Here is a 14,685-nt window from a genome sequence, read left to right as displayed (position 1 = left end):
TTTTCTCTCTCCCTGGCTTTGCCTGTGTGCTTTGGATTGTGTTAGACTTTACAGAAGTTGCAATCGATTCGACAGACTTCCCCTCCCCCTTTCCCAGCCCGTTTATTTCCGCAATCGCTGCAATTTGCATAGGAACCACACACATGGAGGAGGTCTATTCTCACGGAGGCCAGCGCTGGGCCAATCGCAGCAGCAGGAATTCCTTTCAGCGCGCGCTCCGGCCAGGACAACGCTTCCAATAGACTAGGCCCCATTCCCGGCACCGCGGCGGCAGCAGGAAGGAAGGACGGAAGGAGCAGAGGAGAGTAGATCTCTGCAAAGAGCGAGTCCTTTCTGCAGGTGGACATTGCGAGGAGTGGACGGGGAGGGGGAAAGCGGGCGAGTGGCGGAGTTGCTGCTTGCAACATTACGGGTATCTCTCGCAAGGTGGGGACACTGTGGAAAAGGAATTCGGCTCCGTCAGAACTGCCTTCCCTATTTGTATCCGATGTCGTTAGTTAAATCGTTGGTGTCCAGCTCAGTTCTATGCACGTTTACCTTACTCCGAAGTAAGTCAAATGAATTAAATAGGGCTTGCTCCTTATCATATCTGTACCCGATTACATCCTAAAGATCTCAAACATTCCTTTCTCATACAGGAATCCTCCGCATATACAGCCTCCGTCAGGATCCCATGATGCCATGATAAACACAATTCCTTAGGAACAGAGTCCACTGGAATAAGTGGGACATACCTCTAAGTAAACATATTTAGGATTGGGACCTGATACACTTTGTGCCTGTGAAGGCATGCTTGTTTGGGACCAAGGCACCACTCAGGGGCGTAACTATAATAGGGCAAGGGGAGACAGTTGTCTGGGGGCCCACTGCCTTGGGGGGGCCCCAGAGGCAAGTCACATGACTGACTCCCCCAGCTGCACACCCGCCCGGGCTTCCTTCAGTTGTATTCATCCTCCAAAATTGATGTGAGTGTTAAGACCTAGAGCTAGCAGAACAGCATGTCTTTCTCTAGTACCATTAAATGACTTGCATCGTCCACAATTTACAAAACCTTTTAAAAAATAATTTAGGATGATGTTCTATTGTGGCACATAAGTGTTATATACACACTATATACTATACTATTCAGCCTCATTTAAGATGTCTTTACTTCATGAGCTGAGCTTCAGTGGGGGGGGGGTGCATTTTAAAATCTTGTCTCTGGGCCCACTCCAACCTTGCTACGCCCCTGGCACCACTAATTTAAGTATTGTTACTACAACTATTATTTCAACAAAAAGGTTCTCAATGCAGTTCATGTAAAAAAATAAAAATAAGAAGAAGGTGGTTTCTAGTCCCCAAAGTGTGCACAGTCTAAAAGAAACATAAGGGAGACACCAGCAACAGCCACAGGAGGGATACCCTGCTGGGGCTGAATGGGGCCAGTTGCTCTGCCCTAGCTAGACATACCCATAACAACTTTGAAAGGTGCCTCTTGTCCAGTCCACCTTGCATGCCTGTAAACATGCACAGGATCGGGCTTCACTGCTTTTCCACCTCAGAGTACCTTCAAGATCTGTGAGAAACAGTAATTTACTTAGACTTATAAGTGATCGCAAAGTGTGAAGCATTTTCACATGTACACTGATAGGGTTTGAGTTGTCAGTGACTGATGAGGGGAGAGATCTTGGGGTCAACAGCTCATTGAAAGTGTCAACTCAGTGTATGGCAGTTGTGAAAAAGGCACATTCTATGCTAGGAATCATTAGGAAGGAGATTGAAAATAAAACTGTGAATATTATAATGCCTTTCTACAAATCTATGGTGTGGCCACATTTGGAGTATTGCATCCAGTTCTGGTCACCATATCTTAAGAAGGACTTTGTAGATCTGGAAAAGGAGAAGAAGCGGACAACCAAGATGATCAGGGGCCCAGAGCACCTTCCTTATGAGGCAAGACTACAGTATTTGGGGCCTTTTGGTTTGGAAAAGAGTCAACTACGAGGAGACATGATAGATAGGTATAAAATTATGCAAGGACTAAAGGGAGTGGACAGAAAGAAAACTTTCCCGCTCTCTCACAACACTGGAACCAGGGGTCATCCCATGAAACTGAAGGTAGGGAAATTTAGGACCAACAGAAGGAAATACTATGGAATTCTCCGCCACGGGATGTGGTGATGGCCACTAGCTTGGATGGCTTTAAAAGGGGCTTAGACAGATTCATGGAGGACAGGTCTATCAATGCTTACTAGTCTCATGGCTATAGGTACCCTCCAGCCTCAGAGGCAAGATACCTCTAAATATCAGTTGCAGGAGAGCAACAGCAGGAGAGAGGACATACCCTCACCTTTTGCCTGTAGGCTTAAGTTCTGAGAGGCTTCTGGTGGGCCCCTATGTGAAACAGGATTCAGGACTTGATAAGCCTTTGGCCTGATCCAGCAGGGCTGTTCTTATAGTCTTATCTACAGTACTTGTAAAAAACAGGCCATTGAAGGATTTTATTCTAGTTTGCAAAATTCTGTTGGGCATTCTTACTGGATATATAAGCTGCTGCTCCTTGCAAGCACCGTATCTGTGATTCTCAGTTATGACCTTTGGGGCGAGGGAGGCTTTTCCTTTGGTTGGATGTGTCTTGCTTATATTCATGGTCTCACTGAGCACCATATCTAGACTTCAGACATACATGTGGGAGAGAGAATGTGTATGTAGTTGCTTTTGAAAACACACAGCAGCTTCGCTCTTCAGCAATGGCAATGTGGGAGAATCATCATGCAATTATTTGAGAAGGAATTCTTGTTCTTCAAAGTTAGAACTGCATTGCAGACATCCTGTATTCTTCCCCTCCCCTCCCCCGGCACTTCTGTGTCTGTCCCTGTTGTATGTGGCTTGGCTTGCTGACATAGTTTCAACCATTTTGTGTTCCAAAGTGAACCTAATCTATGCTTGGGGCACATTGTAGCCTGCATTGTGTAGTCAGATGGTCACAGGAAAGTGGATGCTTCTGCTTCTAACCATCACTATCCATCCTTTAAATATTTTTTCTTGATCCAGCTTAGATTTTGCAAACTATAATGAACTATATTCAGACATTACTATATTCAGAACGAATGTACTATATCCAGACGTTAAGGCTATGATGCACACAAGCAGCCCTACCCAGATTAGGGAAGCCCCACCTGGGTAGGGCTGCCCAGGTGCAGCACCAAGATCTATCTTATGTTTCTTTTTCAGTTGTGAGCCCTTTGGGGACAGGGATCCATTATTTATTTATTTACTTCTCTATGTAAACTGCTTTGGAAACTTGAAAAAGTGGTATATACATGTTGTTGTCATTGTCGTCCTGGCCTCGAGATCTGCACTGCATGGAACAGTGAGGATCATGTGGGTGCATGGCCATGTGCCAAAGAGGATAGCCAAAGAAGATGTCAGAGATTGTCTGGGGGAGAGGTAGGTTCCACCCTGCCTTCCCGCTGCCCACCTGCCTGGTCATGAGATTTATTTATTTATTTATTTATTTATTTATTTATTTATTTAATGAGAATAATTCCTTCCTTCCTTCCTTCATTTCATGTTCATACCACCATCCAAAGAAAAAACAAATTTAGAAACAGTTTAAAACCATTTCAATCAGACCAAACAAATAAGTTTTAAGGGCTATCTTGAAGGCCAACAATGAGCCCAAGCGACGGATATCTGCCGGGAGTGCATGCCACAGCACAAAAGCAGCTACAGAGAAGGCCCAGTTCCGAATTGTTACCAAACATACAGATGGCAACTGGAGACAGACCTCTCCAGATGACCTTAACTTGTGGTGGGGATGATGCAGAAGAAGGCACTCTCTAAGATAATCCAGACCTTATGTTGTACTAGTAACAGATGTCTATACACTTGTGCTTGTTTTTGTGTTGACTGTACCTGCATTCATTTTTAAAGTGAACTTGGGTACAGGTCCCTCGAATGCAAGATACAGATAGGATGTGTACTCCTGTACCTGTGTTCAACATAACTTGTGAATAACTGTACACTTGTTGTGCAAGAGTTGAACACAATGTGTGAACAAGGGCTTATACCTCAGTCCTAAACACATGTATCTGGAACTGAGCTCCAAACCTCTCTATGCTTGCTCATGCATAAGTCCTATTGCAAAAACAAATGTCTAACTTATAAGCATTTATTATTTTAAACATAATTTAGTTCATGATACTGCAATCCTATGCACACTTACCTGAGAGTGTGGGACTTACTTCTGAGTTAACATGTGTGATATACTTACAGTATATCACACAAACGTAAGTTTGTGTAAGTATATCACACAATATACATAAGTGTATCATGCAAACGTAACTCCTCGCAAGTGAAGGGTTAAGATCTTTTGCCTTGCCTAACATAGAACATCTTAATGAGGTTTGGACTTGGAATTGTGCAGTCTGATTTGATGCATGTTTACTTAGAAGTAAGTTTGGCTAAGTTCAGTGAGGTTTACTGCCAAGTAGGATTGCAGCCTAAAGCAGTTGCCAAGTCACAGAGACTGATCTCAACGGCAAGCACTGATGAACAGACCAAGATCCAAACAAGAGAATCAGTATACGGGGGAGAGAAATCCATATGCAGCTCTAACCCTCCAAATACAATCCATCGTGCATTTCCAAGAGCAGCTATGCATGAAGTAGTTTTTCCTACATGCATGGCCCTTCTTTGGATTAACAGTACTATTCTAATTATTTGATTCATAGCTCTAGAAGAGAGCTATCTGTAACATGAGTCACAGAATCATGGGCTCTTTGTCTCAGGCGGCTTTCCTCTAACACACAACAGAGGAAACGTTGAGCCTTATATAATGTATTAGAAAGCATGTACCATCTGACTCTGGAGGACGCCAATGCATGATCAGGAAAGAGTATACCTCCTGCAGTCCAGAGGCCGCTCCTTCTACTGGACAAACCAGTGGAACCAGTCCTGGAAGCTGATCATGAGAGGGTTTCAGCAGTCATTGGTGGTTTGCTCCTACCACTGCTACTTTCGCTAGTAATTCGGATTCCTGTGGCAACAGTGGCCTCAGCCTTGTACAGCTATGCATTTTGCTATGTCTGTGGACTCAGGGGTGTCTTATGCTGCTGTTAAGTATCTAGTCACATCCTGCACATTACTAGGTTGGATAAAAGCAGCATTGATTGGAAAATAATATGAAGGATAGTGGGTGGGAGGGTATGAAAGTCCTGCCACTACTCAAAGGAGATAGCGGAGGCAGCTTCAGAAGTAACTGGAAAGTAGATGTGAAGTGTTTGCAGAGGTGAGGACAGGAAAGGTGAGTATGTAGTCGATCTAGGCCTCTGTTTCAGGTATCCCAGTGGCTTGAGATTTAAGTTATTGTAAATTTCATCTTCTTTATACTTACAGAGTTCACTTTATACTTTCAGGACATGTTTCCATCCTAAAAGAAATTGTTCTTGGTGCATGGAAGTTTGGCCATTTCTCCCTCCCTGTTTTCCCTGAGACAGATGAGATTTAGTGAATTTAGTTTTCCTGAGACTTGGTGGATTTAGTTTCCCTGAGGCAAATGAGATTTAGAGCTTGGTGTAAACAGAATATAAAGTATATACACAAAGCATGTGGCTGAAACAAAATCAGTTGCTGATAATGGGCTATTTACAAATCCAATCACTATATAGTCCTGAGATTCTTGTCATATTTCAGTTTTGCCAGCTGAAGAGACATTTTAGAGCTTCCACACTTTCACACCAACCTGAGATGATCCAAGAAAACAAGTTACACATTTTATATCTTCTGTCTTTCGGAACCAAAAGGACAGCCACTCTCTTCTAAACTGCCTACACTGACACAATTGGCATCCATTATAACATATGCAAATTCACTATCCCACATATTATATTAAACATATCACTGCTCCAATGCTTTTCAAACGTTGCATTATAAGAATCATGTCTGCTCTCTGCCATTATAAGAGTGAGATTAGTATTCTTGTTGTGTTCTTTAAGAATTATAAAATTGAACTAAGACCTTTATTACAAACTGAAAGTAGGGCACTATGAAAAGAATAAGTAGTTATAGCACTGGAGGTTAAGACGCGTAATTTCTAAGGCACTGTGCAGAGCAAGTTGGCTGCCTGCTATTTGAAGAGCATGCTAATGTTGGTAGAGATTGATGGTGGATTTTCACCTTAAGACCTTATCACATATTGCATTGCCTTACACCTGTCATCACTTCCTTAACACTCAGGCTTAGCAGTAAGACTAGGATTTTGATCAGAACCCTTTTTTTCCTGCTTGATTGCTTCTGATAAGGTAAGTTAATGAAGCCTTGTGTATTATACTTGGTAAAAGCTAAGGTATGCAGGAACTAATTTTAATCTGGATGCTGCTAGAGGTTCTGACCAGGAAATGTTGTGGGTTTTTGTTTTTGTTTGGTTTTTTGCAGAGTTCAGGAAACCAGGGGAACACAGATTGAACGAACACAGCCGAAATAGGGTATGTCAGTTGAACTCTAGCTAACCAGGTGAAGGGACACCATGGTAGCTTCCTTATACTGTATTTAGCAGGGGGAGAGTAGGTGCCCCTGTTCAGCCCCGCATAGCGTCTCTCAAAAGGCTGTTGCTGGTGTCTCCTTTGTGTATATATGAGGGTTTGTTTAGATTGTGAGTCCTTTGGGGACAGAAAACTTACTTTTGTTATGCAAACTGTTTGAGAACTTCTCTTGGATAATGATATAAAATATTTTTAAATAATAATATCTAATTCTGCAGATTCGGAATCTCTCCAATCCTTATTTGGGCAATACTGTGAGGTATCTGATCCCACAAGTCTGTCTCCTGTTAATGTGCCTAACAATTCTGTCCTCCCAACACGTGCCCCTCCTCTTAATGAACTGAATTGTTGTGCCTGATTCAAATTCCATTGGAATAAAAAGGAAGCCTCTTGTTGGGTTAGAGTTTCATAGCCTGCCTGTAGGACTTGTCTAGACAGAAATTGCACTGCATTACAGATAGATTTACAGATTAACCAGCACAAGTTTCTGCTGAGGATACACCTACATTAGTTTAAAACTGTATTTTATTTTTTAATGTATTTAGGCCTGTGCATTTATAGTGGAGAGCTGAGCTGAAAGGGGATGCAATGTAAACTGATATAAGAGTATCAATGCACAATGTTGTACTGGTTCAGCTAAATAGGTTGAAAGTAACTGTAAATCCATAGAATGTCGTTTGCCTACCCTGGAGATATTAAAGGATGCAAAAGAGCAGGACTTTTTAAAAAAACAACAACACTGAACAATTATACTGAAACATTATTCAAGTGTAATGTGCTTTTAAAACCATATTTTAGGAGTCTAAAATTCTCCACTCTTCCTGTAAATTCTGTGGGCTGAAAATCCAAAATCTGCACATTTTGTTAGGTGCTAAAGCTTAAGTAATGTAATACGCAAGACATTTGCCTCTCTGTTTGCACCCCTATGCTATAGTTATTTGCTAGCATAAGTGTGCACTTGTCTAGCAGGATGGGTTAGATTGTGGGTATGGATCCGTTTTAGCCACAGTAGCATAAGCACGGGACTGTACTGGTGTGCTATAACCTAGTCTAGTTCTTTGCTATGTAACCTACACTCCAGGTACTATCTAATACTGCTACTTTACATTTGTATAAGATCATGGCTCCTAGAGGCCAGAGAGCCTTATCAATTTAACTTTCTTTCCTCATGAAATGATGAAGTACTGCAGCAAAGCAGTACTTCAAACTCCTATATGACTGTGTATGACATTTCAGAAAACCGAAAATAGTATTGTACAGTTGTCATTCCCTAGGGCTCACACATTCATTTTTGTCTTTCTATCCTGAAATGGTCTCTGGCCAAACAGGCTTCATAGGTTTTTTTCAGGGCTTCAAACTACCTGCTAGCAGTATACATGTTTTGTTTTGTCTGGCCAGTGAAACCTAAGAAATCCACAATCAGTGTAGGTTTCTTCTTTGTGTGTGCATGTCTAGCATGTCTAGCAGTGCATGTCTAGCAGTAAGTAGCAATACAACAACTAATTTCCCCCTATATTTAACACAGCATCCATTTGCTTATAGTCCTTCCTAACAAAGCAGATTATAATCAACAAACAAAATTTTAAAACGTATTCAGACATTTCTGGAGGGGTAACAAAGTAAGATGTCAGACAGAAGAGAGCTCCATTTTGTAGAGCCAGCTATCACAAAGACGTAAGTGCTGACTTCAGTTGTGATGATGAATACCTCTAACATAGGGTGGCGCACGTATCCAGCAGGGAGAGACTTAAAAGCAAATTTCAGATATGGCCAGGGCCCAAATCGTTCTCAGCCTTTATTATCAACTGTGCCATTCTGAATTCAATCTGCCACTCTTTAGGGAGCCAGGGGAAAGCACAGAGCTGGACTAATATGGCCACTACCTCCCAAGCTAATAAGCAGCCGTGCTGCTGTGTTATGAATTGCAGACAATGGAGAAGCACTACCTTGCCTCCTTGCTGAAAAGAAGAATATGTCTTGTGGTCATAAAGGATTGGGTTGCTCTGGCAAAGTACTCCTAGGATAAAATAAGGGTGTAGTCAGTGCAAGCTGCACAGTGGGCAAAAGGCACACTGTTGCTTCATGGCTTATACTGGTATTTCTTGAAAAAGACCCAACACAAGTGATGTGGTCTCTACCCAGCCACCTCCAAATGCACTTGTAACAGTTGAAGAGTTTTAAGGCATGCACACTGTTACTTCCAAATAAAGTCCAATAAAGGGAAGAGAAAGGAAGAGTGAGCATTCCAGAACAGCCGTGCCTCCCCACCAAAATGATCTTCCTTTCCTAGACTTACACATGTATTTATTTATGATATTTGTATGCAACCTTTCCAAAGAGCTTAGGAAACGTATCTGGAAATAATTCCAATTTTCTATTCTCAAAACAATGCTGTAAGGTAAGTTAGGCTGAGAAGTAATGATTGCACAAGATCATCCAGTGAGTATCATGGGTGTGCAAAGATAACCCAGCTCTCTCTTGTCCAAGTTGTACACTCTATCTACTACACCACTCTAACATATCCAACTGACAGAATAATAATGGCTGACATCCTGACTAACTAAGCATCTACACTTCTGGCAGCTGTAGAGGATAGCTCTGAATTATGAGTGCAATTGCTCAGTAGTGCTAGTATTTCTGAGTCCTCTGTAGAAGCAGAAATACAATCCTTACCACAGGGATGTGTTTCTGCTTCTACAGAGCACTTCCAGTGTGCAGAAGAGCATTCAAAAATATTAGTGCTCATGCACAATTGTGGCCATAATTTAGAACGCAATGGAGTAATGCACAGACTCACTGCATCCCCACACCTGCTTGAAGCTTGGACACTGTTAGGATGTATCATAAGTCACTGTTTGGTTAAGAACATTAGAACAGTCCAGCAGGATCAGGCCCAAGGCCTATCTAGGACAGCATCTTGTTTCACACAGTGGCCCACCAGATGACTCTGAGAATGATGTCATGCCGTTTCTCTTGCTTTTGTTCTCCTGCAACTGGTATTGAGTGGCATCTTGCCTCTGAGGCTGGAGGGGGCTTATAACTAGTAGCCACTGATAGACCTGTCTTCTGTTAATTTGTCTAAGCCCCTTTTAAAGCCCTCCAAGTTAGTGGCCATCACCACATCCCATGAAAGAGAATTCCATAGATTAATTATGTGCTGTGTGAAAAAGCACTTCCTTCTGTTGGTCCTAAATTTCCCTACCTTCAGTTTCATGGGATGACCCTTGGTTCTGATGTTATGAGAGAGGGAGAAAATTTTCTCTCTGTCTACCCTCTCTACTCCATGCATAATTGTATATACCTCTATCATGTCTCCCCATAGTCACCTTTTTTCCAAACTAAAAAGCCCCAAATGCTGTAGCCTTGCCTCATAAGGAAGTTGCTCCGGGCCCCTGATCATCTTGGTTGCCCACTTCTGCTTCTTTTCCAGTTCTACAATGTCCTTAAGATACAGTGACCAAAACTGTATGCAGTACTCCAAATGTGGCTACACTGTATAAAGGCATTATAAAATTAGCATTTTATTTTCAATCCCTTTCCTAATGATGCATAGCATGGAATTGGTCTTTTTCACAGCTGCCACACATTGAGTCAACACTTTCAACTAGCTGTCCACCACGACCCCAAGATCTCTCTCCTGGTTAGTCGCTGACATCTCAGCCCCCATCAGCATATATGTGAGGATGGGGTTTTTTTTTGCCCCAATATGCATCACTTTACATACTTGCTTACATTGAACTGCATTTGCCATTTTGTAGCCCACTCAGCCAGTTTGGAGAGATCCTTTTGGAGCTCTTTACAATTTGCTTGGGATTTCACTACCCTAAATAGTTAAGTGTCATATGCAAATTTGGTTACTATGCTGCTTACCCCAATTTCTATATCATTTATGAACAGGTTAAAGAGCACTGGACCCAGTACAGTTCCTTGGGGGACCCCACTATTTACTTCCTTCCATTGTGGAAACTGTCCATTTATTCCAGCCTGTGTTTCCTGTCCTTCAACCAGTTAACAATCCACAAATTGTTTGTGGCTATACTTCTAGAGCAGAGAATAAGCCTTCAAAGTTATTGACCTGAACCACCCTGCTCCCTTTTTGGAAAGGTGGTATATTAATCAAATAAATAATTTAATTAAATAAAGCAGGAACAATTAAAAACAATAAATGCATATACCCCAAAATTGTGGTTACTTACTAGCATTTTTCACTTTCTGATTCTAATGAGAGGGCTGCATCATATTGTTTCAGATCCAGAACCTCAACTTTCCTAAAGTTGAGGTTGGCTGTTCATGTCACTGATTACAATTTATAACTTATCTGCACTTGGAAGTTTGTATTCCACTACTACTGGTAGGTCTCGCTTTCCAAATCAATAATTTTATATCATGTCATTATAAATAATTAGCACTAAAAGCTAATTATTACTATACTAAAAGCGCCAATCAATTATTGGTACAAATGATCAGTGAAACCTTTCATTGGACATTTTAAAATGTGGGTATTTAATCAGGGCTATCCCTGTAAAAAGGACATCAATGTTGATCGTATGGTTGATAGTATGGTTATAAATCTACATACATCTCTTAACTCCAGAAATGGGTTTGATTATGTTGCAAACACAAGATTTTTTTTCTGCATTATTTTGTCAGGGAAAATTATATCCCCAAGTTATAGGTTGTATCTCAATATTGTGGCATTTTAAGTAAATGTCACATAATTTCATTAATTAGTTAAAAGCAAGTTGCAATTCTAATTAATTAATAAACCTATAAATAATGTCAGATAATATGAGGTCCACTCCTGTGTGTATTCATTGCCTTGTGACTAAGCAGCAAAGAAACTGGACGGAAGTTTTCAAATATGTGTATTAAAAATATACACCATTCATTACCAAAGTTTGCAAAAGGGCATAATTACTATGAACTGTATTTCCTACTCTGGTAGTTAATTGAGCGATATGTCTGGTTATTTTGCTATGGTATGAACAAGTGAACTGAATAGCCTTTTGCTTTCACTTGCTACTTGATATTCTCTTTAAGCTGAAATTCAATAATTGAGGTGAAAATGTGGTTTGCAATAAGATAATTTAATTTAGCAAGATGATCTCACCCACAAGAATAATATGAAATTTGGGCATGTAATATCTAAAAAGGTACCTTATAGCTTGAATTATGGCTACTCCCTGCCAGTAGCAATGCACTTAGGAAGCCTAGCAGTTAAACTTGTACTGCATTGTCGCTTCTTAGTTTAAATAGCAAATGAATGAAAAGGTTCACATCAGAAAAATTACAAAGCATTTCTTTAGTGTGTAATTAACTATTTTATCCTCTGTTTTAAGCTAAATGTTCAGCAGTGTTTAAAAGCAATGCAATATAAGTACCATAACTTAATGGGGTTTCCCAACCCACATGTACACACCAAGTAATTGTATGCTTAAAGAGATATAAGAAATTCTAGAGTCACCATCAATTTCATTACTGCTGGGTATGTTTCACAATGCCTGTCTCAATAGTGCAGTCCTGTGCATATTTATTCATAAGTAAGTCCCACTGAGTTCAATGGGGCTTACTCCAGGGAAGCATACATAGGATTGCAGCCCAATATGGTTTTTAGAACTAGAAAAGAAATGCCTTTATTTATAAATATATATTTTGAGCTACAACATGTATGCAAGCACAAAGTGTGTGAATGGGTCAATGTTTCCCAAGTGGACATTTGAATTGGTAGGTGGGAATAACTATAGACGTCTTATTTATGGTGAATTGCTTTCTGTGGAACTGAAAGTATCCTGTAAGATTCCATATCTCAAAATTTAAATGCAAAAAATAAAAACTTCTGGTGCAGACTTCACTACATGGAATAGGGGAGAAAGGGGTTTCCAAACAATGGAAGTTATAAAACTTAACAAACAGAAAAAACCTTTAAGCTAATGGCCATGATCCTAATAACATTTACTTGGAAGTAAGTTCTAGTAAGTTCCACAATAATGGACTTATGAATGGAGTATTAACATGCATTTAACACACATGCATAGTGGTATAAAGATACTTTTTGAACATTCATTTTATTCTCTAACTCCCTATTTAAACACATCAAAGATAGTATATCTGCAGTCCTATGTATACTTATTTGAAGTAAATATCATTGGAATTTACCTCTAAGAAAACTTGCATCGAATTGGGATGCATGGCTCATACACACTTCCTAAGAGTAAGTCCCACTGTACACTGAAATTTACTTCTGAGCAAACTTGTATTGGATTGTAATGTTAATCAGGCTGAGACTGAGTAGCTGTTATGTATTGAAAAGTATTTTAAGAACAATACTACAATCTGCTCTGTTGTGAATGCTTCTGCCTTCACATGACTTGGTTAGATGTTTCCAAAATGTCTAAACTGAAACATACGCAAGATTGGACTGTGCATTACGTTGAGCTGATTGTCATTGGATTGACTGGTAAAGCCTTGGCTTGGCCTACAAAGGCACTTATATGCAGTGCATTTTGTGATGGACTGTTGAGCGGGATATAAGATGTAAAAATAATAAATAAATAAATAAATGACTTGAGCCAATTATAATGATATCCTTGGTTAACCTGCATACTTATGTTAAGAGTCAGATAGAAACATTTTAAAAGATAATTTTCCATATGCCTTAATTGGGGATTAGCTTCCAAACAGGACCACAACATATATATTTTTAATTACAAACAACTAGGAGCAACACAAATAAACAGTAATGGAAGCACCCTAATTCTAATGTTTGTGCCATTGTAGATTCTGGCTGTAAAATGTCATATTCTTGCATCACTGTCACAATGTCATGACGTTGTGCAGTGGTGGTGGTTCACCCAATCCTACACACTGGCTAGCTCAGCAAGTAGTAGAATTGGGCCAGACATGTAATTCAGCAGGGAGAAATTGGCCCATAAAAAAGGTGGAATTTGAGATGATGACATCCACATACACCCCAAGAGTAGACCCACTGCTTTGCACAAGTGCAGTGAGTGACCATCATTTAAGAAACTGGCAATTAAAAAAACAAAACCCAAAGCAAAATTCATGTTTTGGTTCTGAATCTTTTATTCGCTTTGAGAAGGCATTTTCCAATTCTTGCACCACTCTTTAGAAAAACGTAATTATGTAAATAGTTTATTAAGAAAGTAAGTTGCAATAAGTACAGCTGTTGATTTTCCAACAGCAAAAAAGATTTTATTTCTTTCTTTTCCCCAGATCTCTTCCCTGCTCCAACTTCCACTAATTAGAGTCCTCCTCAAAGATGGATAGTCGCTCAAGAAAGAGATTCTACCAGCCTGGGAGACTGCAGATTGGGTGGGACTGGCAGATGCTCGTTTCGTTTGCAATTTGCCCTGCAGTTAATATGCAGGCAAAGTCATACTTACCTTTTGATAAAATTGACACAGAAGTAAACAATAACGGGGGTTGGGTGGTTGGGTTTAAAGTGACATGTGCCAGTGTGGCGTCAGGTTTACACTGACGCCCTAGTTAGCTCTTTAGCCTGGCATTTCTGCAGCTCGTTCTCTGCTTAGCAAAGACCCTGCCGTTTTTGTTGTTGATGTGAATAGAAGACAGTTTCCAAGATCTCTCTTTTTACAAACCGGAATCTGTCTTCCAGAATGGCTTGACCTGTCACTTTAAAAATATTTCTGCAGAATGGGGTATGATCGGTTTTCTTTCCAGTTACCCCCATAGGCTTATCGTTAATAATTGGCCAATGGCCACCGTTAAGAAAGTGGGTACCCAAATAATCAATTTTATTAAATAATCAATGCCCATATACATGCGGGCGGGCGGGGGTATAGCTGGATCAGTATTATCCGACTCCATCTCTGTGTCTCTCTCTACCTAGTATAATCAACACAAGGGGATAGTGACTAGGGAGGCACAGAGGTCACCTTATTTTCACTTTAATTGTTATATTTTATTATCCAGACTGCCCTTTCCAGCAAGGGCATTCTGACCTGATCGCTCTGCAGTCCCAGCCAAAAGCCAACCTCAATCCTCCACACAGCCTGATTCCAATGGCATTTCTTCCCAAATTAAGTATATGTAGGATGGAAGAACTCAAGGTATGATCCCCCCAATATGCCTCCCAATCCACCCCCTCAACCACTGCCCACCCCCCTATCTCCAGGTCACG

At 40.6% G+C, this 14,685-nt stretch overlaps 1 protein-coding gene and 1 long non-coding RNA gene across 7 annotated transcripts in view; one reads left to right on the top strand and one right to left on the bottom strand.

Moving 5' to 3' along the window:
- Positions 1–14,685, bottom strand: part of NFIA (nuclear factor I A) — a 708,337-nt gene that overhangs the window by 478,749 nt on the left and 214,903 nt on the right. For 2 of the 6 annotated variants that reach the window (XM_053243545.1, XM_053243551.1), the window contains exon 1: positions 144–255. The exons of 3 other annotated variants lie outside the window; for them this stretch is intronic. In XM_053243545.1, the coding sequence (XP_053099520.1) occupies positions 144–254 (111 nt within the window). In that variant the 5' untranslated portion in view covers position 255. Of the gene's footprint in view, positions 1–143; positions 256–14,685 lie in introns of those variants that run through there. One more of the 6 variants, XM_053243553.1, reaches the window with a different exon arrangement.
- On the top strand, positions 158–14,640 carry LOC128322394 (uncharacterized). The gene is made up of 3 exons (XR_008305691.1): positions 158–548; positions 10,774–10,875; positions 13,758–14,640. It is a non-coding gene; the product is annotated as an uncharacterized LOC128322394 (long non-coding RNA).

This window comes from Hemicordylus capensis, chromosome 4, assembly GCF_027244095.1.
Source record: "Hemicordylus capensis ecotype Gifberg chromosome 4, rHemCap1.1.pri, whole genome shotgun sequence".
Taxonomy (NCBI): domain Eukaryota; kingdom Metazoa; phylum Chordata; class Lepidosauria; order Squamata; family Cordylidae; genus Hemicordylus; species Hemicordylus capensis.
The sequence above is the reverse complement of the archived record's forward strand: the minus strand, read 5'-3'. Positions and strand labels throughout refer to the sequence as shown.